This window comes from Drosophila grimshawi, unplaced genomic scaffold (assembly GCF_018153295.1).
Source record: "Drosophila grimshawi isolate 15287-2541.00 unplaced genomic scaffold, ASM1815329v1 contig_848, whole genome shotgun sequence".
Lineage (NCBI taxonomy): Eukaryota > Metazoa > Arthropoda > Insecta > Diptera > Drosophilidae > Drosophila > Drosophila grimshawi.
This window is the reverse complement of record NW_025063692.1, coordinates 18,383,253-18,406,345: the sequence shown is the minus strand read 5'-3', so window position 1 is coordinate 18,406,345 and position 23,093 is coordinate 18,383,253. Positions and strand designations below refer to the sequence as shown.

The window sequence follows — 23,093 nt, the reverse complement described above, 5'->3', positions numbered from 1 at the left end:
GTGTTTTTAATATTAATTTTGTCATTCCAACAACTTCCAACTTCGTTGCATAAGTCTGATCTTTACGGGTTATATTTGCAAGCAGATCTTTTAACTTGACAGGAAAAAAAGTAGAAATCATGCCATAAAGTTGGCTATGAGGCAATGCCTAGCTACGATAGGTCATTTTGTTACATTCACTTATTTCAACAGCTCGGAACAAAATCAACAAAAATAAAGTATTCTGTAATTTAAAAATTTTTTAAAATGTACATCTCAAGTTGGGCTCGATGCTGTTTGGCGGCTCAACGGATGCTGGTGCGCTGCAAGGCGGACTACTCAAAAACCATTTGCAACCTGAAGATCAACAAGGAGACCAAGGTAATGGTGCAGGGCTTCACTGGTAAGCAGGCCACCTTCCACTCAACGGAGTCGAAGGCATACGGCACTAAGATTGTTGGTGGTGTATCGCCCAAGAAGGGCGGCACCAAGCATCTGGACGCGCCCGTGTTCAAGGACGTTAAGGAGGCCGTCAAGGAGCTGAAACCGGATGCGACAGTCATCTTCATACCGCCACCAAATGCTGCGCATGGCATTTGCGAGGCCATTGAAAACGAGATCGGTCTCATTGTGGTCATCACCGAGGGCATTCCGCAAATGGATATGGTGCGGATTATGCAAATGCTCAATTGTCAGGAAAAGTCGCGTCTGCTGGGTCCGAACTGTCCGGGAATCATATCAGCAGATCAGTGCAAGATTGGCATAATGCCTGGTCACATTCACAAGCGCGGCTTAGTTGGCATCGTCTCCCGCTCCGGCACCCTAACCTATGAGGCAGTCCATCAGACAACGAATGTCGGCTTGGGCCAGACTCTTTGCATCGGCGTCGGCGGCGATCCCTTTAATGGTACAAATTTCATTGATGCACTGAAAATATTTCTGCCCGACAAGGAAACCAAGGGCATTATCTTAATCGGCGAGATTGGCGGCACCGCCGAAGAGGAAGCTGCCGAATATCTCACCAAGCACAACACCGGCTGTGAGGCCAAGCCTGTGGTGGCCTTCATAGCGGGCATTACGGCGCCACCAGGACGTCGAATGGGTCACGCGGGTGCCATCATATCCGGCGGCAAGGGAGGCGCCGCCGACAAGCTGAAGGCACTCAAAGCTGCGGGCGTCGTCATTGCCCTCAATCCCTGCCACTTGGGCACGCTGCTACACGCGGAGATGGTGCGCAAAAAGCTGATCAGCGACAAAACGAGTAAGAAATAAGATGCAAGGATCACTCGATCTTGGCAAGCATCGGCCTGATTTCTGTCACTACGATTCTAGACGTTTATTTTAACTACACTATACCATACATTAAGGCTAAGCGATCAAATACTGCTAGCAAATATTGATTTTTTTGAGATTGAAATTGTTATTAATTAACATTTAAGCTAAAAATAATTTTAAAAATAATTTAAAGCACCTGGTCAATTTATTTGTAAAATGTGGGACCAGTTGGCATATATGGAAAATAACGTGAACGTAGCTTCAATTTGGAAAGCAGACAACCTTTACTAAATGATAAAACCCAGAAAGAGTTTTAATTATTTTTTCCAAATATAGAATTGGACAAGATTTCAGGAACAACTAAAATATGCTTCACACAATATTTTCGATGGATTGTATTTAATACAGTTCGCTTGCTAAAAATATTTTACACAGTCTAACAACTTAATTATGGCAACCAATAAGGCCGCCGATTGAATCTCTGCACTCAGGTCTAGTTGCCGATGTTTGATAGGAAGAAAATGTCAAAGTAAGGCGCATTTGGCAGGCATTTGTCTAACTTGTTTTATGGGCCAACCCTGCTCAGATTGTTCCCACAATAAGGTTGATCCACAATCAATAACCTGCCTCGGTGCTTGGGTACCAACAACATGAGCTTTGTTTGCGTAAGCGCCAAGTTCAGTCAACTTTATGTGTTAGTTGTGCGCCAAAAAGCTAATTTTGTTACGTTGTCTATTTTGTTGTGTGTGTTCGTTGTTGTTGTGGGTGCTGCTATTCCTTTCAATGCTTTTTTTGTGTGCTGTTGATGTTGTTGTTGCTGCTGCTGTTGCTACTGCTGCATGTCAGGTCGTAGCGCTATTTTCCCGTGTTTTGCCTAACTGGCGGCTATAAACTAATTAACACATTTTTCCTGTGCTTTGTTTTTTTTTGTGTTTTGTGGTTGTTGCATTTGTTATTGCTGGGATGTTGCATTCGTGTTGTCTGCGCGATGCGTTTGCCAACTATTATGTTGATAATTGAAGTCGGTGTGGCGTATGCAAAACATTTGCAGTTGCAGTCAGACATCTGGCTGACTGTTGGCCACGTCAGCAATGTTAGCCGCGTTAGCAGCTATCTGGGGAGTTGCTTGGCAAATATTTAAATAATTTGCTGTCAAGCAAAAGTCAGGTGCGTCTCTCTCTCTCTATATTTGTTGCTCTCTCTGTGTGTGTGTGTGTGTGTTTGTGTATATGACCAAATGGCGCATAATTCAACTAAAAGCAATTCAAAAGCAGCTCAGCAGCAGCAAAGTGAAGCCAAGTGTAGCCAGGCTTCAACAACTGCTAAATGCCAGCAGCCATGTTCCAGTCACGCCCTCCTCAAGTGAGACAAGCGAGACTTGCACACTCTCAAGGGCCATACACACACATACAAACACACACACACACATAGTTGAAAATAAATACGGCAAATAGTTGTTGGTCGCCCATCTCTGTCAGAAATGCTGTTGGTGTCTCTGTCTACGGCTTTAAAGTATTTGCCTGGTTTCTTTGCCAACTGCCAAGGTGTCAACGCTGCACTTGAGCTACGTGTATTTTTGTCAGTTATTTCTTTGCAAGCTATTTGTCAAAAGCGACAGCCCAGCATAGACCGACAAACAGACAGACATATATGCACAGAGAGATGGACAGATAGATGGCAGTGTCATGGAATAGTTTCCATCATATGGCGCTCTTCTTTGGCCAAGTGTGCAGCACAGGTTTAATTTTCCTTATTAAGAATCGATGTAAGTGCAGGTGAGAGTGTGGTTCATTTAAATTACAAAGTGGCAAAGCATTTTTTATCCTCGCCCCCAAAATGAAAGCAAAGTCGAAACTCAATTGAAAACTGCTGGAAGAGAGAGATGCAGAAAAATACACTTTGCCGCTTCGAATCATTCCGCCAGATAATGCCATTCAAGAGCTGTGAGTGGATGGCCTGAGTTAAGGGATTCTTGGTGCGGGGGCGTGGGTGTGGGCGTGGGCGTGGGCGAGAGCGTGGTAAGCAATGAGACAGCCACTCGACCGCACTGACAGTGAAAAGCAATTAAAATAAGACAAGTCACAAAAACGAAGACAAAAATTTGAACTAAGAATAAAGAAACAAGAAGAGAACGAACGACGAATTTGCAATTTGATTTTTGATTTAAAGGTGGTGTGAATTGCGCCACAAAGGCAGGTGGCAATTGCTGCTTGCAGTGCAGGTTGCAGTGCTTGCCGTCATTGGAAATATTTAAAATGTAATACTCTATAAACTAATTGAATTATTAAGTAAATGTATTTTCCAGCTATATTGTGAACATTAAGACCTAATTCCATTTATATACAGCTCTTCATAAAAATAATAAAAATGTTGACTAACAAATTTCTGCTTAAAAATGGTTAATAATGGTTTTTTGAAGTTGGGCAAATCAATGTTTGGATCTATTATGCCCCCTTCTCAGCCTCCAGCTCCTCCATCAGTCCCAGATCCCGTGCGAATGCTAGGATCGTTGTTGGGTTGAGGTCTTCTATGTCTCTAGAATTCAAGACATGCAACCCTAGGATACTACATCTTCTTCTAGCTAGTGCGACACATTCTGCTAGGATGTGTATCGAGGATTCCTCCTCGCTTTCACAGAACCTGCTGAGATCGCTACTATATATACCTAGTCTAGTTAGGTGACTTCTTAGTCGACAGTGTCCCGTCATTAGACCGGTAAGTATCCTAAGATTGTTCTTTCCCATGGTTATAACTTGCTTAAATCGCTTAAGATTATAACCACCTAGGAGACATCTGGCTTGCCGGAGGCCTACTGCCTCCGACCAGCTCTGCTGCCGCATCTGTTTCTCTTCATTTCTAAGTATCAGCCGTATAGTGTGTGCAAATCTATGTTTCAGACAGATGAAATCTTCTCCAATTAAGTATACGTACATTTCTGAGACTATAAGAACTTGAGACATTATATTTATACTTGAGTTAATATGCACCCGACCTCAATGAAATATTGACAGATATTCAACATGTCAAGTTAAATGAATACTACCCTGACTACGAAGAAATATATTTTAAACTGTGCTTTAAACGATATCTGAAATCAATTTGTACCGATATACACAAAACGAAAAATGTTATCGCTGAGATGATATAAACTTACATTTCCAATTTTAAGTTTCTAGTTCTTCACTGATTTGGCCAAATCACTCGGAATCCAATTGCGATCAATAATATTTTTGGGGTCGGAGATGCTTTTTCCTCTATAGAGATGCTTTTTATTCTATTTAATCATTTTCAATGCGTTCAGGGTAAAATAAATTGATCGGTGACAGCACTTTCCAGAATATTATTATTTTACTTGATGCACCAAATTTATTATTGATCCGATCCCCTTAAATTGAAAATAACTCATTTATTTAGGCTTGCAATTGTACATAAATTTGAAATAGTGCGTTCGAAAATTGTTTATAAATCAATTTCCCATGGCGCATTGCATAAATTGCACATTCTGCGACGTATTAAATCAATAAAAACTAATGTGTCAAAGCTGTCCCCAATTCGATTATTAAATTGAAGCTCTTTTAACATACTGTTTTGGATCTGAGCAATAATGGGTATTAAAAGTTTCATTTTTCAATTGCAATCACTTAATCTCTATTTTCTTACTGTTTCTCAAAAATGTATGAGACCGCCACACATCAAACTAATTGAAAAACTAAGCCCTTGAGCTGAGCTAGCAAAACAATCCGTAAAACGATGCCACAGTTACCTCAAACAAGACACACACACGCACATTGAGCACAGAAGAGGAGTAGATTTGAGGGTTCTGGGTTGAGGGTTGTCAAATGCAAGCAAAGCCCACACAATTTTGCTTGTAATGGAAGCTATTGAGAATTATTACTGCATCATCGTCCTGATCTGATGCTTTAACAATTGGAACCGCATTTTTTGTTCGAAAAGCCAAATTGGTTTATTTTCTTGCCATGCTGTTATCGCTGGTTGTCAACTCAAGAAGATGAGCGGGAGAGTTGGGGGGTTTTAGACAGTAGACACTTGCTGCCAAATGGAAAAAAAGAAATGTGTGTAACGAAATCGTCCTCAACTAGTCAAAACGAATTTGTCAATTTATGCAATTTATGCAGAGCGTACAACGGAACTTGGTGTTGGCCTCGTTCTCAATTGCCTTAACCCGAAACCGAAACCATTACTAAAACATAATATCCAAAAACAGCGAGCCTCCAGCCTTGAGCGTAGAAACTGGAACAGCCTTCAGCAATCCCATTACAGATATATTTACTTTTCGTTTATTTTGTGTTTCATTTTGCTGGAAAACACCAAACAAGTGAAATGGTGCACGTGCCACCACAGATCCTGCCCCCATCGTGCACAGACACACGTCAAACCAGGTCGGTGGGTTTGGTTCGCTCACAGATGTCACTAAATCGACAATTGTGACAATTGAGATTTTATTGGTCGAAGTTTCGATTGGAAATGATTACCAATGTTTTCAATGATTACGAATGATTTCAAATATGTAACGCAATCAACTTTCACGCAATTTACATGTCTGTCATTGTGCATATTTTAGTTGGTGTACGAGTATGCGGTTTATGTTCGGAATGTTTAAAACAATTGACACTGTACATTTAACATAAAGAAAATGTGCAGAGAAAGATTAGATGAGAAATCCGTGGCACAGTTGTGCAAATAAATATCTTATATACTTACAATACTCGTATCTTATATTTACATTGCTATAATAAATGAATCCTAAATTTATTATTAAAATTAATATTTTTGTGCATTATTGTGCATATTAAAAAATCATCGAAAGCTAGCTGAACTATATCCATTAACACCATGTGCATCAGTCTCCTCTAGCATCCCTTGCCCCCACATTTCAGCCCAATCTTTTTAGCAGAATGTCAGTTGCAAACTATGCAAATTTTCCAGCACATGGTTAAAAGCTGTCAACTTTTTTGCTTAGCGCGCAAATAATTAGAAAAGTTCGTTGACTGTTGACCAAAAAACCTTTTTAAAAAAAGAAAACAAAAACAACAACAAAAATAGTTATGCATCATGTGTTTGAGGAATTCAATTAAATATGCACAAATAAGCGTAATTTAAAAAATAAATAAATTCAAATAAAAGTTATAACACACAAATGTAACAAACTACGGCATATTCTGTAAACAAAAATAACATTTTCAATCAGTTTTAATTTGTACATAAAAGTAATGTATTCGTGAAATGTTTTTAGAAAGCAAGCTCAATTCCAAGTTCAATCAAGTGCACTTTTTCATTTAGATTATATATATCATCGATTCAGCGCGTTTGAAATGTGCAAGGTATACTATAAAAATGAAAATAGCGCATTTTAATAGTTTCAAGCGCTGCTGGGCGTGGATTAGGAACGCTTGCGGCTGCAATTAATAAAGTTTGCGTTGAGCAAAGACCACCAAAACAAAAAATAAAAACAAACAGCGAAAAGCAACAACAACAATTATAACAACAGCATCCGTTTAAAATTTTGCAATTTGTGGGAAATTTGCTGACATTGCGTATACGCCGCATGTGACGGCACAGCAGTCCCCAGCCAGCCCATCAAGTATCTATGCATAATTTTTGGACAGTCCACACCCACCACAAAGGGCTGACTTTAATCTCATTACGAGTGTTTCGCTTTGTTTTTTGACTGCGTCTGAGTGCTGTCAACAAATTTAATATGCCGCTTTCATCAAATTTAAAGTAGCTAGTTATGCCCCAGTGGGACTAGCTGAAAATAGCAGGCGTTGGCGAGCTGTGGAATCAGTGTTACAAAATGACTATGAGCAGCTTTCATCGCGCAGCTAAAAAATATATGAAATTTAATTGAAGTGCACCAATGTGCTTTACGAGCATTCAATTGTTTACAATCTCAGGAATCTGCAGCCTGAAACGAGGTCAAACTAATTGAGTTGCTGCAAATATTCGAGAAATCACATAAGAATTGCATTTAAATATTTTCTTTTATTTGAAAATCACAAAAACCATTTGCAGCTATTGAAATCATCGGAACAAAATTGGACGTAAAAGTATGCAACAGATTTAACAATCCATGTGCTATGACATCTAAGTACGCATTCAGTAATACTTAATGTGTCTAAAACACCCTGGAATTAGAAAAAGAAAAACCCCAAGAGAATTGCGAATTTCGAAAAGTGCAGTTGTTAATAGTTAACAAGATTTCTGTGTAGATGCCTCAACTGTGATTTAATGATGGCAACATTTCGTTCGAGACATTGTTTTTTAAATGATTCTCAGAACTTTACAAATAAAATACTCTCAGAGTAATAACTATATATATTTGATTGTGTCTCTATGTGTAAGCTGACCGCTGCTTCGGCATCTGGAAGTTTTTTTTTGTAGCCCAGCTCGAGAACACGAAAGAGCGAAACAGAGTTGCAAAGTGCATTGGTTACTGCGGCAATAACACTCAGACTTTGTGGCATCTCAGCATGCCCACCTTGCGGTTTTTAAACTCCACTAAAAAAGCGGATGGGGAGAGCAGTTCGGTTGGGGTTGAAGTGTGCGCATCTGCTTTGCCACCATTGAGGTGTTCGGCCAAAAGTTTTGTCGACATCTTAATTTCTCACTTGTAAATTGAGCTGCGCCAGCAACCGCAAATTAGACCCCAAAGTATACGTACTTTGTGGATACCAAATATGGCCACACATTCACAACAAGCGCACACACATACGTTACATACACGCACACACACACACACACACACACATACACACACACATACACACGCACACTCACACAGACAGACACCGGCTGTGATGTCTTTCAGACTTCCACACAAACACTTTGCCAAATCCCTCACACACTCATGCGTAAAGCCAATATGCACACACATGTCGCTTCGCACAGGCACAGACAAAAGCGCAAAAGTACACACACACACACACACAAACACACACCTGGATACACACACACACACAGACATAGAGAGGCATACGTGCCTTCAATATGTAACAAACTTAAGCTGTGCGACGTGCAGCAGGACGAACAACAAGACAGGACATGTATGTAGATGGATATTGTATTTCTGATCACTTATAGCATTGCCTATAGAATAATATTAAGTTCTCCCTCCTTCTCTCACACTCTCTCTCTCTCTCTCTCTCCCTCTCTCTCTATATCTATATTTCTCTATCTATCTGTTGCTCTCTTTCTCGGATAGGCAAGGTGTCCGTTTGAGTAAAGCACAATTTTTATTGAATGTTATAAATGTAAATTATTTGACGACTTATATATGTAAATTATTTTATAGTTTAAGTTCACAGTGATTTTCTAAAATCTTTTTTCTGAGTGTATTTTTTATATAATCACATTTTGAGTATTTTTTTTTTTGGAAAAATTCAAATTCAAACTGATTTATCCTCGTTATTTATTATCTGGTAAAACCAGTTTTATGTTTATGTTGTAGATTTAAATTCACTGCTATTATTCATTCATACAAATCAATGTTTTATAACCTTTCAATAGGTTGATTAATGTTTAAATATAATTGCTACATACAAAAAAAAAGTTAAAGATACGTTTTCTTGAAAAAAAATCCAAAAATGCATGTTTTAAGTTTATTTTTTGGAAAAATTCAAATGCAAACTGTTAAATCTTCGCCAATAATTATCCTAACTCCGAGTTACTTTTATGAAACCCTCTTTATACATCATTCTACATCAAAAGTTGAAGATACGTTTTCTTGAAAAAATAATCGAAAAATTCACTTTTTAAGTTTCTGTTTTTGGAAAAATGCAATGGCAACTCAACGAATTTTCCTAATAGTTCTATTCCATTTATTTTTTTTGTTTTGTTCATATATTGTTTGCTTGTTCTTTTCTATTTTTAAACTTTGGACTTTAGACTTCGCTTGAATCTTAACTTATTTGGCTTGCCATTTGCCTCATTCCCGATGCAGAGCCAATAATTTGGCCAATGACGTGCAATTATTTGCTCAGCCAAGTTTTGAGACAACTCCACCCCCACCGAAGGTTTCTGCTTTTGCTCAGGCTTTGCCAGTTTCGCTACACTTTGGCTGACAACATTGCGCGTTGCACGTACAAAGTTTGTCTACATGGTGAATGGGGAATGCTAAGTTGAAGCTCATACTGAAGTTGAATTTGAAGTCGCAGTTGCCGCCGAAGTCGAATGATTCATGGCCGCTGCAATTTAGCGGGCAACTCGCGAAAAGCACCGGAAACACATTCATTTTCCGCATTTTTCACATCAATAATAAAGTGCCTGCGCCCGTTACCCACTGCCAATGGGCATTGGCAAACATGAATGGCTCTGCCACATACCTCCAACTGGCAAGCAGAAGGATGAGAACTGAGAATAGTGAATTGAGAATAGAGAATAGAGGCAGCACCGAAACGGACTGCTGTCTGCAAGCCTAATTAAGTTTTTAACATTTATGACTTGTTAGCTGTTTCAAACAGTTCACTAACTAACCAACTAACTGAGGAAACACTTCCAACTTGGCCCCTTCATTCCTCCTCAGCCACTCTGAATGCGATTGCTGATTGCTGGTGCGTGGTGCTTGGTGCTTGGTGCACAGGGCTCTCAGCTGATGGGAAATGAAATACGATGAATAAATTTTAAGAAGCTAAATCCATTTTGAGTGTTCAATTGACAGTTTTAAGTAATCAGATTTACGCAAACAAAAAAGTTGATATTAAAAAATATCGAAAATAATTTAATGATAAAGAGGGATTAATTGAATTGGACCAATCTATAGCTTATCGTTTTTTATCAATATCAAACAAATTGTATTCCATTCTAATACAGACCATTACATTGCATTTTATATCACTTAATGATCACTATTTAAATATAAAAGGAAAACTTTACCATTTCAATGCACTCCATGCTATTATATTTCGTTCCACTTCACAACAGACTAAGTCACCAAAATGTTGTGCTAATCATTTACTTATAAGTAAAAAAAATATAATTCTCATCTTTACCGGGCCCATTCCATTTCATTTGTTGCCCAATCCATTTAAGACCATGCCAGTGAAATGAGAAAAAAATGCGTACAGAAACTGAACTAAGCCATGTAAAACTTCATTCATTTCACGCTTCGACTGTTCCAAAAGATGTCGTCGTCATCGTCATAGTCATCGTCATCGACCATGACCACTTCCACTTTCACGTTCACGTCCAGCTACAAGTATTGAACTTTACTGTACCGCATTTGTCGCTCTCTTTATGAAATGATGACAGTTGCGCTTTTTCTCGCTCCTTTCGTTTAGATTTATACGCAATTTTTTACGATTTACGAGCTGAAGAGATATATATATATATGTAGAGATAGAGAGAGATAGCGAGAGTGCGAGGTAATCTTGAGGCAGCATTTGACTTGACTGCCAAACCAATTTGCTTCCAAGAGTGATGAGCTGGTCAATCAGGCCACCAGTCCAGCTATCGCATTCCAGAGTCCAAAGTGCGCCTCACTTGGCTAAAATTTTTCAAAATTACATGCTGCTCACAGTTTATGCAAGCTGCAAGCTGACACCCATCCATACACTCAGAAAAAATGTGCCGTAGAACATAGAGTGAAAATCGTTCTAGATTTCAGAATTCAACAGAATAGCAATGTGGGTCTCCGAGTTAGAATCAAAGTCAAGTATGCCTTTTTTTCAAATTCAACCATGAAAGCTTATAAGTTGTTTTCAAATTCGTAAAACAACAATCAAATTATGAAATGAAAAACACTTAAATTGAGAGAGACGCAATATATTGTTTTAGAAATGCACTAAAAAAAAATTTATAATGGAAGCTGATGTTCAGCATTCTATTAAGGCATATTTTTGTTTTGCTGAGTGTACCATAGCATTCTCATTGTTTTGCCAGCGAGTCGCTGATAAGACACCGGCCCAGTCAGCAAACCCAACGGACAACGAACGACAGAGCGAACGACGGACGGACAACTGACCCGGCTGCTAACTAGCCGATAAGCAATGGCTGCTTCTGGCAGCTGTTGGCTGCTGGTTGCTGCTGTTGGCTGCTGGTTGCTGCTGCTGGCTGGTTTCTATTCATATTTCAGGCTTGTGTTTATGCAGCTTTTAACTTAACACTTTGGAACTTCTCCTTTCAGCTGGCGGGCATTTAAGGCCAAGCCGTTAAGCGGCTTACGGACACATTGCGCATACGCAGCGTGGACTTTATTAAAAATAATTATAAAATACACACAGTTAATGCAAAAAAAAAAAAAAAAACAAAGTAAGCATGTAATCGCACTTGAAGTATTCTTACTAATATTATAATATGTAAGCAGAGGCAACGCGCACAGCCAGGGCTGCAATAGTCAATGAGGCGCTCCAGGTGCTGGCAGCGCCAGATCTCTGAGCCAAAGCCTCGTTACTCTCCCGGGTGACGCGATCGATGACCTGCTGGCAGTTGGACTCCTTGCGCACATAGCGGAACATTGATTCCACAATGTTGCTGGGCGTGATGTTGCTGCACGTCTCCAGATGGCGCACGACACAGCTCTCGAAGTCATGCAATTCGGTGCACTGGCGCGGTCCGAGCACCAGATCTGGCAGCTGCACTTGCGATATGTTCAGCTGGCTGGGCAGATAATGTCCAAAACTGGTCTGCAAGCAGCTGCCCACATTGTCCTTGTGCTGCTGAAAGCACTCTGGCCCCTCCTCGGCAATAAAGAGCGCGATCTGATCGCCATTCTTGTAGCACACAAAATCCAGCAGCTTGCCCATGATGCGCAGCATCATCGCATTGTGCGAGCGCTCCTCGCGCGTCATACATGGCAACAGGGCCGCATTGAAATCCGTGATGCATTCGCGGGCACGCGGCATTCGCAGGCAGTACTTTTCAAAGACAACATCAAGATCGCCGCGAGGACGCGCCGTCTCCACCTCGTCCATGACTACGCTGATATTGACCAGCCCATTGATGCACTGCATCAGACGGCCAGCTGCCTGCTGTATATCAGCGGTCAGTTTCGTCGCATTCACCTCGCTGGCGGGCAAAGGTGCGTTCGCCTTCAGGCACTTCTGCTCCATCAGGCGTTGCAGATCGTCGAGTGTCACGTTCGGTTGAATCGCTGCATAGCCAGCGGGCAGATAGTGGGAGCCCAACTCATTCAGATCCTTGATGCTGGCCGCATCATGTGTTGCAAGCGACAATTGTGCCGCACTCAAACTGAAGCACAAGCAGCAGCTTATAACTACTGCGAGCAGTTGACGCGTTCCGTTTAGTGCTCGCTCCATGACTGACCGCCATCTGCTCCGCTTCTGGGCTTAGCTGAGCTATCTCGAGCTGTCGCCATCGCTACTGAAACATGCGCTTATCTTATCAGTGGACGTCGACACAGTTAACGAGCTTCGCCCTAATGCTACTGGGTCTAGTGAGATTAACGCCAAGCTACACTCGCAAAAAAATCGCCCAAAAATTGTAGAAAATCGCCATGAACATTGATCTTGTTTTTAGAAATAACTTCAGGGATCGTCGTAAAATCGTTAGTTTTATCAAATTAAATTATTTGAATTTATAAGCTATTTAAAATGTTTTTCTTAAAATACTAATGTTTATTAATAGTATTTAATACCAATAAAGCAAACCTTAGATAAAGTTAAGATAAACATTCTTAATGATAACGTTACATTTGGCGTCAAAAGTATAAAAACCTATAAGTCACGATGATTTTTTTCGAGTGTACGAGCAGCGGTCAATGTACGAGATTATCGCTAGCCGCCAGCACCAAAAATAAAAACATAGATACATATTAATACATATACAGCAAGTGTGTGTATGTGTGTGTGTGTGTGTGTGTGTGTTTGTTTGTTAGTTTGAATGTGCTTGTAACAAATAATTAATCAAGTCATGCTGAAAAGCAAATGCAACATTTTCGAGACGACGACGACGACGAACAGCAGACGCAGCTTACAGTTAAGATTCAAACAAGCTGGCGGTGGACGGGGGGAGGAACTGATGAGGGGGTTGCTCGCATAAATCGTAAGGGCGGAAATAGTTGCAAGTTTCGTAAAAAATTTTGGATTACTTATGCCACAGATGGTAAGATGCAGGGTTTTGTGCCACAAAATGTAAACTTGCTTTTATCCTTTTCATATTTATTTAATGAATTTGTGCGCAAACACAAATTAAATGAAAATATGAACTGATTTCAAAGCTAAATAGGTTTATTGAACTCATCTTTACACAAGAGTAATAATTAAATATTTAAGCATACTTAAATATGTAGTTGTAGATGGCTTGAAAACCAATTGAAATTATGATAAAGAAATATTTATTTCTTTATAGATTAGCCACCGATTAAACAATGATTTGGATTTTCTCTTACGTCTAATGTATTCCAGAAGCTAATATTCCCCACCAATTTATAAAATACTTACACAGTTGTATATATGGGCTATACATTTGTTAAATCTAATTTGTATTTTGTATATGCTTTGTATATGCTGTGCTTAGTATTCAGACTGCTGACTCCATAAATGTGTTCCAGGCTCACTTTTGCTTAGTGTTTTGTGAATCGGGTTGCGGGAAACGGCACGTGAGAACAAATAGACTCAAACTATGACCCCAAATCGATTATATGCAATGATAAGATTCAGTCACGATTACTGAACATTTTGAGATTGTTTTGCTGCGGATCGAGCTTGACTTATAATTCATTTTGAGCTGAATGCTGATAGCCAGCTAAAAACGCATACAATATTATTTGCTTAACTGTCAGTAGTCGTTTATAAGCAATAAAACCATCTCGTCATTTTTGAAAAGTTTTTTGTGGCACTTCCACTGTGCAGCCCCAAAAGGAGGTGCAATTTTAGCAGCAACAGCTGTTGGCCAAACTCAAATAGAAAAACGAAAACACAACAAACAAACAACAAGAACAACTAACGAAAACACTAACAACAGCAACAATAAACACCAAAAGAAAAACAGAACAACAACAAAAAAAAGCTAACAATTTATCTTCGTTTGTAACGGAAGTTGCAACGCAATAAACAACACGGCAACGGGAGGCGTAGACCAAGGGGCGTGGCTTGAGAATGGGCTAGCAAACATGGGGTGCATTACACAAAGAATTTTGGTAGCAATAATACAGAAATTACAGCTAACTGCACCTCGAGACGGAACGAAAGTAAAGGGAGCTCGGCAATGGGAATTTGAGCGAGCACCGAGTAGGGAAGGGAAATGGGAAGTGATACTGAAATGAAGCGCATGAAAAGATTCTAAAAAATGATGGCAATTAATTGTTGCTGCTGTTTCTGCTGTTTCTGCTACTGATGTTGCTACAGGGCGTGGCACAGCACAAAGGATTCCCTCTACATGGTGAATGGAATGGTGTGCGAGGTCTCTGCTGTTGGTGCGAGTAAACTGGGTTTGCTGGGTCGCTTTAGCTAGTTGGCAGCAATTAGTACGCTTTCATTTCATACAGAAAGCGTAAAATTTGCATTTATCAAATTTGTGGCAGCAGCCGATAGATGGCACACTCAACCATTGCAGACAGCTGACCAGGCTTCGACTCGATTCGCTCGACTCGCGGATGCATTTTTGCATGGCGCTTAATCTGTTAGGCGGTAGCATAAATGAACATTTTGTGATTTGTGGCAACACTCAAACTCAATGGACACATATGTATATATATATATATGTATATGTATATGTATATACTTGCTCATGTGTACATTATAACATAGCCACGTGCTTTGCTTTTGCGTAATGTCATAATTTTCATGCTCAACTTGCGGCATAATTGGCATGAAGCAAGTTTGCCAAATAATTGCAGCTGCCAATAAATTGCAACTGTTTACTAAACGTTGGCATAGACGTCGGCGTCGGCGACGAGCATTGGCAATTGCTTTTTCAACGTTTCCGTTTCCGTTTTTGCAGTGCGTGTGATGCCATTTAGATGATTATGCTGATGATGATGATCCATTGGTAAATTAAGTTGGCTTATTGTTCAGCATACAGCCATCTGTGTCCGTGTGCATGTGTGAGTGTGTGTCGGGTCAATTTGCAACCGAATTTGTATATACTTATGAATGTATCTGTGTGCTGTTTAATGCAAGCAATTCATTTTCATAATCAAGCACTGCATGAGCGATTAATTGAAACGCACACAGGAATCCTATTATAATAATGTGTGTGTATATAGATATATATAGATATCTATGTATAGCATAAACAGAGGTCAGCCAAACATTGATTTTAAGGGTGAGCGGCTTAATAACAAAGGCACAAGCTGTGTGCAATTGATTAACCAAACTCGAAAACAGTTACCTACACACATCAAACTCGTTTTGTGTTCTTTTTAATGGATTTCTGATCGTGACAGTCTTCGAAGCTATTCTAGTGGCTGTTCAAAGGTAATTGTTACAGTTAAAATCCATTGAGGAGTGCATTGCAATTTAATTGAATGTAAACCGCAAACACAGACTCCAAATGGCAAATAGCAAATGGCAAATGGCAAATGGATTGAAAATTTGCTTGTTGGTTGTCCGCAATCAATTGTCAGCGGTGGGGTCAGTGGCTGTGTGTTCTACTGCGTTTAGTCCCGAGCACTTGCAACAAAAATAAATTCACTCTGGCAATAACTAGAAACAAATGACAGCAAACTTTTTGTCCAGTAAAAATTTAAATACGACACACAGAAAAATAATCAAAAAATATCCAAGTTTGCACATACTTTGTTCTACTGAATACTAATATACTACTTCGAATGCAAACATTAAAAATAATTTATGGTAATTCAGCTTTGCAATTTACGTGGATAAAAACTAAATTCGAGATAGTCAAGAATTATGTTTCGATTTAATTGTTTACTGTTTGATGAACTCTTTTTATAATTTATGTATACACTGGGTTCAAGTCATGTGCTTTTTTTATTTTATAAGCTCGAATATATTTCTGCTTCTAATTACACTTTTTTATTTATTATTTTTACACTTTTAGGCAGTTAAATTATGAATAACCCGAAGAAAATTGTGCCTGTATAATAAATTATTATTCTCGGAATGGATCGATGTAGTATCGATTGCTGAAACTGAATATATCGAATCTTATCTCATTTCGTCAGCTAATACACCGCTTGTCACACAGCTCACAACTACAGGGTATATTACTGAGAAATGTAAATCCATAACACGCGTTTGAGCTGCATGAGACGAGTCTCATTGAAAATGATGCCGAGGAGTAAAATGGAGCTGTGGCACACCTACGCGATATCTGAATGCATGTGACAGGAAAGGGGATCGAAATCACAATCAATAAACTGACAAAGTTTGTGTCAAAGGCTGAGTGCCACAACTATGAAAAACAATTGCAATTGCACTGGCAGAGGCAGCCAGCCATACAGCAACTTCAAATAGAGACTACTTCAAATCCAACTACCCCCTCCCCCTTCCCCTCTCCTTCCCTGTTGATCTCCCCTTGGTCTCATGTTGCTGTATGTGTACGTGTTCATGTCCATGGTGCACATGCAGTTTCTGACAATGGCAACAGCGCCAATGTCGCATGTGTCAAATACCATACAGCTTGATATCTGTCAAATTGCATTGATTTTTAGCTGATGCTGTTTCCCAGTGCCCAAAAACAAATAACAGTAACAAAAGCAGCAACAGCAACAGCAATAGCAACTCTAAAAACGAATGAAAGGAAACAAAGCTGCTGTCAATGCATCATTATCACTTTGATGTCACTGTCACCATCCATGGTCGCCATCATTTTGGTCGGCAGCGGCTGGCTGATCATCTTCATGGCTGGTACATGGTTTCCGTTTGATTCCACAATGCTTTTCACAATTTGGCGATTTAGCTGTCCAGGCCCAGGTAGCCAGGTAGCCAGGTGTGAATGACACACACACATTGGTCCCCAATCAATGATTATGATGTTGCAGTTGCAGATGCAGCTCACAATGGGTTGTATTTGGTTGTGTTGTGTTGTGTGCCACAATCCATCCATTTTCCAACTGCCTGCCAGCTGTCTTGCTTTTTCTTAAGCGTTCCTTTTGCTCAGCAGATCCTGTGGTTCTAGTCTATAAATTTGAAGACCTCAATGCCTCAATGCAAGAGCAACAGATAGCTATATTTATATATTTATTATTTATTTATACAACAAGATATTAGTTTTTAATTGCAATACAACAATTTAAGGACACATAAATTACATTAATTCATTTTATACGTAAGATTTCATATATTTATAAATATAAAAAACGAGGTAACAACCTATTAACGAAAGCACGTTAAATTTATAATACTGCATTTTGTGACAACAAAATTACATTTTCAAAATTATTAAATTAATTTGGAATTCAAGCTTCTTTGCATATAAAGATAACTTTTGGTGCAGTGGCGATTGGCAAATTAAATACCAGTTTTTTAATATATTAAATCGACTAGAATCAGGATAGCAAAATGAAGTAGGTAAATTTGTATGTAAAGATTTCGGTATTGTTGGAATACTCTTATACCATTTGAAGGAAGTTTTTATTTATATCATAACCCATATTCCAATATTTTCAGACTTTAATTTCATTACTGGTGCCTTAACTTAGCTTAGCTTAGCTTTAATAATTAGCTATTTACTCATCTCATTTTACTAAATTTAAAATACAATTGCCATAAACCAAGTTAAGTAATCAAATTCAAAACTTTGGAATATTAACAAGCGCATTGTATTTGTATAAACAGATATCGTTTAGGGACAACTTTCAGCACAACAATGCGAGCAAAATTTGCTGGCTTTTGTGTGTTTACAGGGGTTGAATGTGTGTGTGTGTGTGTGTGTGTTTGTTTGTATTTGTATTGGCCATAAATCAACTTTCGACTGTTCGCATTGTATTAAAAACTTAACATTAAACACATTTTGTACCCATTTCAATGCCAAACGTTTGACTGCTGGCCGCCCAGATAAAGTCATATTATATGTGCATTTTATGGCCGTAGCCCCAAAAAATCAGTCAGTTGTGAATTGAAACGTTCAACGGACTCCGGCCTCCGGAACCCGTCTTCAACAACAACAACACCAACAACAATTGGGACAGGTCGGCTCTTTTTTAATGCCAGACAGCAATCACAAAGAGCTCAAGAACTGACTGTCGATGATTTTGATACGATACGTTTGATGAGTATGTATATATATATATATATATATATATATATATGCGCGTGTGTGTGTGTTGGCATGTGTGTGTTTTGTTTGATCCGACATCAACGAAGGTTTGAAGCATATTCGCTTTTTGCACGAGCTGAACCCTGCATCCACTTGAAATTCAGCTTTGCGTTCAGTGTTTGCAAGGGAAAGAACTTTATTCAACACTTTTCTGTAAATATTCGATTAGCTTAGTAAGTCAAGAAATTGATGTTTGGTTTGTCACATCTAGAAAGAATAAACAGCAACTTGAAGAAATTAATTATTAATTTAAATATGTTTTCCACTGGCTCCTCGTCAATTATTTTTTATCAAGGCAAATTTCACAGCATCCGTTCTTCATCTTCTTCAACTATAAAAATTACCAAATAGCTTTTAATTCTATTACTTATGCTTATGAAATATGTTTATATATAATATAATATAAGCATTATTTCGATACCAATAAGATATTTGATAAGAGGTGCAATAGAACAAGGTTAGTCTAGTTATGAAATACCGACCATTTTTTGTGGGCGGGATTGTGTATCGGATGACTTTGCTTGTAATTCACCTTCCAAGCTTGCTTGGCTTAGCTCTTAAATTGGATATTCTGGATACATTCAGTAACAGAGTACAATTAGGACAGTTTTCTAAGCTGAGTGAGTCCCAAATTCTCAGACGTTTTTACGGTAATCCAGTCGGAGTACTTTACCTGAGGGTCAGCTTTCGCAGATGTCTTTTCATGATTTTATCTGAATTTGATCTGGGCTTGATATATCATATCAATATCAATATATATATAACAAATTAGTTAAGCATACGTAACATACTGGTAACTGGTAACGTATTTAGAAAATATATATAATAATAACCGAAATATATACCATGCCTATGTACCTATGTACAATGATATTCTCACGGAAATAATAGGTAATTAATTGTTTTAGCATATGCGAACTTTCGCAGCATTATCGCACTTGTCTAATATTCCCAAATGGGTAAAGGATTTCAGCAGTCGCCGCAACAGTTTTACATATGGCGGACACAGAAACGGCAGGAAGTCTATCAACCAGCAGGCGTTTATCAAACTGAACTCGATCCGCTTCGCTGCTATTGGTTTAGCTTCCATTTTTCTATTTCTTTTTATTTTTGTACTCCCTTGAGTTTTTCATGTTGATTGCGTTTGAATTTCCGATTGTACGATTGTCCGATGGTCTGTAGTCCGTGGCTATGAGCTATGCATGCAACTCGCCGGCTACCCATTCGTTGACTCTTTTCGCTCTGAAATTCTGAATTCAATGAATTTGAGGAATACACAAATCTGAAGAGCCGCTGCCAGCTTCTTTCGTCTTTGACACAGTCACAGGCAAAATAGGCAAACAAGCAAATAGTCGCCGGCAACTACACGTATCATGCCTCTCTCTCTCTCTCTCTGTATTTATGTGTGGCATACACGAAGCTCGTTGAAACATGTTTGCATTTTAGATTCAAGCGCTCCAGTTCTTTTTATTCCAACGAAATTGCATGCAACACATATGAATGTGTACGAATATCTGTGTACAGAAATTGGCCAAAAGAAGTGAAACACACAGAAGACAAAATAAAAATAGACAAAGAAAAAGAAAAAGAAGAGATAGAGAGAGATAGACTGGGTCCTGGCTGACTGCCTGTCGTCGACATGTTTACTCCTGTAAATTGAGCATCCCTCTCAAGGGGGGTGAGGGGCTATGTGAGTGATGCCTGACGTGAGTTTATTAACGTTTGGTTTGGGCTCTCGCCAACATTTTCGACTCAATGACAGCAAACATTTACATTTTGCATGCTGTCAGCGCTCGATTCACTCCCTAACCATACCCCCAATACACCCTCATGCCCCCCCCCCCCCCCCCTACGTTGCCCTACAACGGGTTTTTCTTCTTTCTTTTTTAACGTTACGCGACTTTGATTCTGTGGATTTAGATTTCCTTTGTGGCGTTCTCAGCACCTTCTTGTTGTTGTTGCATGTCTGTCAATTGATAAGATGTCTGCCATTTGAGTTTGCTACTAAGCTAGGCCAAAAAAAAGTCTAGCCAATATTTATTCAGGGCCCAGTCAAACGGCATGGCCCAGACATATGATGGTCGATGCAGATTTAGCGACTTCTCGAGCAGAGTACTTAAATGATGTTCATAATTATTGCCTAAATTTAACTCATCTAAATATGTGAACAATTCAAGCGAAATTAGTTGGCAGTCAATATAATTTTTATAAAAATCGTTCGTACTAAAATATAGCTTCATCTTAAGACTCTAACGAAGTTCATCAAACTGTAAGCGGCAGTCGAGACACAAACCACTGATCAGAGCGCAGCTAAGGCTCTAAAGCTCTAAGCTCTAAAACTGTAGACATTGGCCATCAAATTAACATGTGCAATGTGTATGTGAGTCTGGTTTTTTTTTTGTTTATACGTTTAGTTTTGTATTGGAAGTTTTGATAAATTCTAATTAACGAAACGTAAGCGGGGAGAGCAGCTACTTCCACCCTCCAACTATGTATGTATGTTTTGATGACTGTACTAAAAAATCGTTAACCGATTGTCATTTATTGAGGCCTTCATCAAGTAATCTGCCATCTCATCAAAATATAAAACAACAAAAATGCTGGTATGCTGAACTAACTATTGTACATATGTGTGTACAAGTAAACAAATATAGCCTCTTGTCAACGAGCCACAATGGAAATTAAAACCTGTCATGTGCTAAAAACAGAAAAGAACAAAAAACGAAAACAAAAACAAAGTTGAATCAAAACAATAGCAACTGTTGAAAATCAGAATTGAGCTTTAATTATTATTATTTGACACGTTTTTTGCACTGCGCCTGGGGAATGCAAGTGCCACTCGCGTTGCGGGCGTAGTTTTTGTTGCAGTAGCAACCATCGGGACATCGAATGTGATTTATCAGACACGGCTGCCCCAATGTGGCACACTCCGTCTGGCAGCTGGGGCCGCACGGCAAATAGGTCTCGTTGATGCCGCAGGTGCGAGGCGCTATTAATTTGAGATTTACAACGAATTCGAGTTGTTACACCAAATGTATCCAAATTGAGACTTACTTATTGGCGGCTGAGCACTGGCCAGAGCCAATTGCAACAGCAGGCAGCCGATCACCAGTAATTTCCAACCAGACATCTTTCACGTTTGTCGTTGTTGACAGTTCTAGAACTTGTCGACTACTAAATTAATTGACGTGATTCAAGCATCATTTTATAGACACACACAAGAGTCACATTTAGTCAAAACAGCCCAAAAGTATGCACAATTTATTCAATTATACAAATAATAAGCAACATTTAGACCAAGTCTAGCAAACTCTGGTTGCTTTTGTCTAACTCGATTTGGAGTGAGCAAGCTCAATGATACAGAACTGCGTGTCGATCGTTATCGATAACATTGATATGTTTATTCAGCTGGCATTGCCACAGATCGTGCTGCCAGATCGGTGAAAAACATTGAGCGACCCAAACAGGTAAACGGGTCGCAATACTTGTTATAGCTGTGTACCTGTTTTTGTCTTTTGCTTTATGCTGCGCTCCACGCTTGAGTTCGAGTCGCGCTCTCATTTTTGTTTGCAAGTCGCCCGTCGTCTTTTGCTCCGTGCCTGGCTTAGTTAAGTTTTGCATGCGGCGCGTTCAACATCGAGCAAAGAGAAAAGAGTGAAATTAACGCGGTTCGATTAATTTTGTTTGTTATTTAATTGTTATTTTATTGAAATAACAACAACGGCGAACAAAGTGTTCTTTTTTTAATGTGTTGTGCTTTTTGTGCTAATGCGTGAGTAGTTTTCGTAAAGTGCCAAATTTTGTTAAAAACAAAAAGAAAAAACCAAAAAAAAAAAAACGGTCAACTGGCAACGGCCTTTGAACTCATACAGTTTTTGGTCCACTCGCCCACTCGCTGCATCTCGCTTTTCCTCAATTCTGCTCATTCACACGCGGCCTCTCTCTCTCCTTCTCTCTCTCTCTCTCTCTCTCTCTCTCTCTCTCTGTCTATCTCTCTCACTCCCTCTCCCTTTCTCTCTCTTTCTCTCGCTGTGCTAAGCAGGCCATGCATTTTTCTGTTTTCGCAACAAGACGTCAATGGCCAAAGGCGCTGCCAACATCGCCGTCGTCGTCGTCATTTTTCGAAACGTTCTCGCTTTGTTGCATTCCAAAGTAAATGCTACTAATAACAAAAAGGCAACAGAAACAACAACAATACAGTGGTTGTAGTCGTAGTAAAGAGAGGAAAAAAAAGGAAGGCAATCCAAAGCGGCGGCCGCTTCCAATAAAATGAGGAGAAAAAAAACAAAGAAAAAAAGTTGCCTGACTTGTTTTAGCCACGTTTGAGAGTGTATGTGCAAAAGAGTCAGACAGAGAGATAAAGAGAGAGAGAGAGACAGGGAGAGAGCTTGTTGTTTGTTTGCATGTGTGTGTGTGTGTGTGTGTGTGTGTGCTTGTGTGTGTGTGCATTGCTTTAAGGCGGCTTGGCTTTGGGCATGCCCAAATGCCATTCTGGCCAACTCAAAGGCACATATTCACCTAAAGTAACTGCAATTAAACAATATATGGCTTAAGTTCATCCAACTAGCCACAAGCAACAAGCCACATGCAAGAACAACAACACTTGAACGAATTGAAAGTAATTAAAACTCCAAAATGTG

The 23,093-nt window shown here is 39.3% G+C and overlaps 3 protein-coding genes across 3 annotated transcripts; 1 reads left to right on the top strand and 2 right to left on the bottom strand.

The window, feature by feature from the left end:
* The first annotated feature begins 216 nt into the window (after positions 1 to 216).
* Positions 217 to 1,405, top strand: LOC6564670 (succinate--CoA ligase [ADP/GDP-forming] subunit alpha, mitochondrial). The gene has a single exon (XM_001991531.2). It carries the CDS (start codon positions 247 to 249, stop codon positions 1,249 to 1,251), a length of 1,005 nt encoding a protein of 334 aa, XP_001991567.1. The 5' UTR covers positions 217 to 246; the 3' UTR covers positions 1,252 to 1,405.
* A 9,613-nt stretch (positions 1,406 to 11,018) lies between these two features.
* On the bottom strand, positions 11,019 to 12,529 carry LOC6564671 (27 kDa glycoprotein). The gene has a single exon (XM_001991532.3). It carries the CDS (start codon positions 12,525 to 12,527, stop codon positions 11,559 to 11,561), a length of 969 nt encoding a protein of 322 aa, XP_001991568.1. The 5' UTR covers positions 12,528 to 12,529; the 3' UTR covers positions 11,019 to 11,558.
* Positions 12,530 to 21,213: 8,684 nt separating this feature from the next.
* Positions 21,214 to 21,611, bottom strand: LOC6564672 (chymotrypsin-elastase inhibitor ixodidin). Its single transcript, XM_001991533.2, has 2 exons — positions 21,508 to 21,611; positions 21,214 to 21,442 (listed from the first exon to the last, which is right to left on the bottom strand). The coding sequence occupies exons 1-2, from the start codon at positions 21,581 to 21,583 to the stop codon at positions 21,246 to 21,248; spliced, it is 273 nt and encodes a 90-aa protein (XP_001991569.1). The 5' UTR covers positions 21,584 to 21,611; the 3' UTR covers positions 21,214 to 21,245.
* Between the last annotated feature and the right edge of the window lie 1,482 nt (positions 21,612 to 23,093).

Bases quoted from the DNA above. Each gene is read 5' to 3' on its own strand.
- LOC6564671 (XM_001991532.3), bottom strand. From the start codon at position 12,527: ATGGAGCGAGCACTAAACGGAACGCGTCAACTGCTCGCAGTAGTTATA.
- LOC6564670 (XM_001991531.2), top strand. From the start codon at position 247: ATGTACATCTCAAGTTGGGCTCGATGCTGTTTGGCGGCTCAACGGATG.
- LOC6564672 (XM_001991533.2), bottom strand. From the start codon at position 21,583: ATGTCTGGTTGGAAATTACTGGTGATCGGCTGCCTGCTGTTGCAATTG. The intron at 21,443-21,507 runs GTAAGTCTCAAT...TCAAATTAATAG, and splicing joins CAGTGCTCAGCCGCCAATAA to CGCCTCGCACCTGCGGCATC.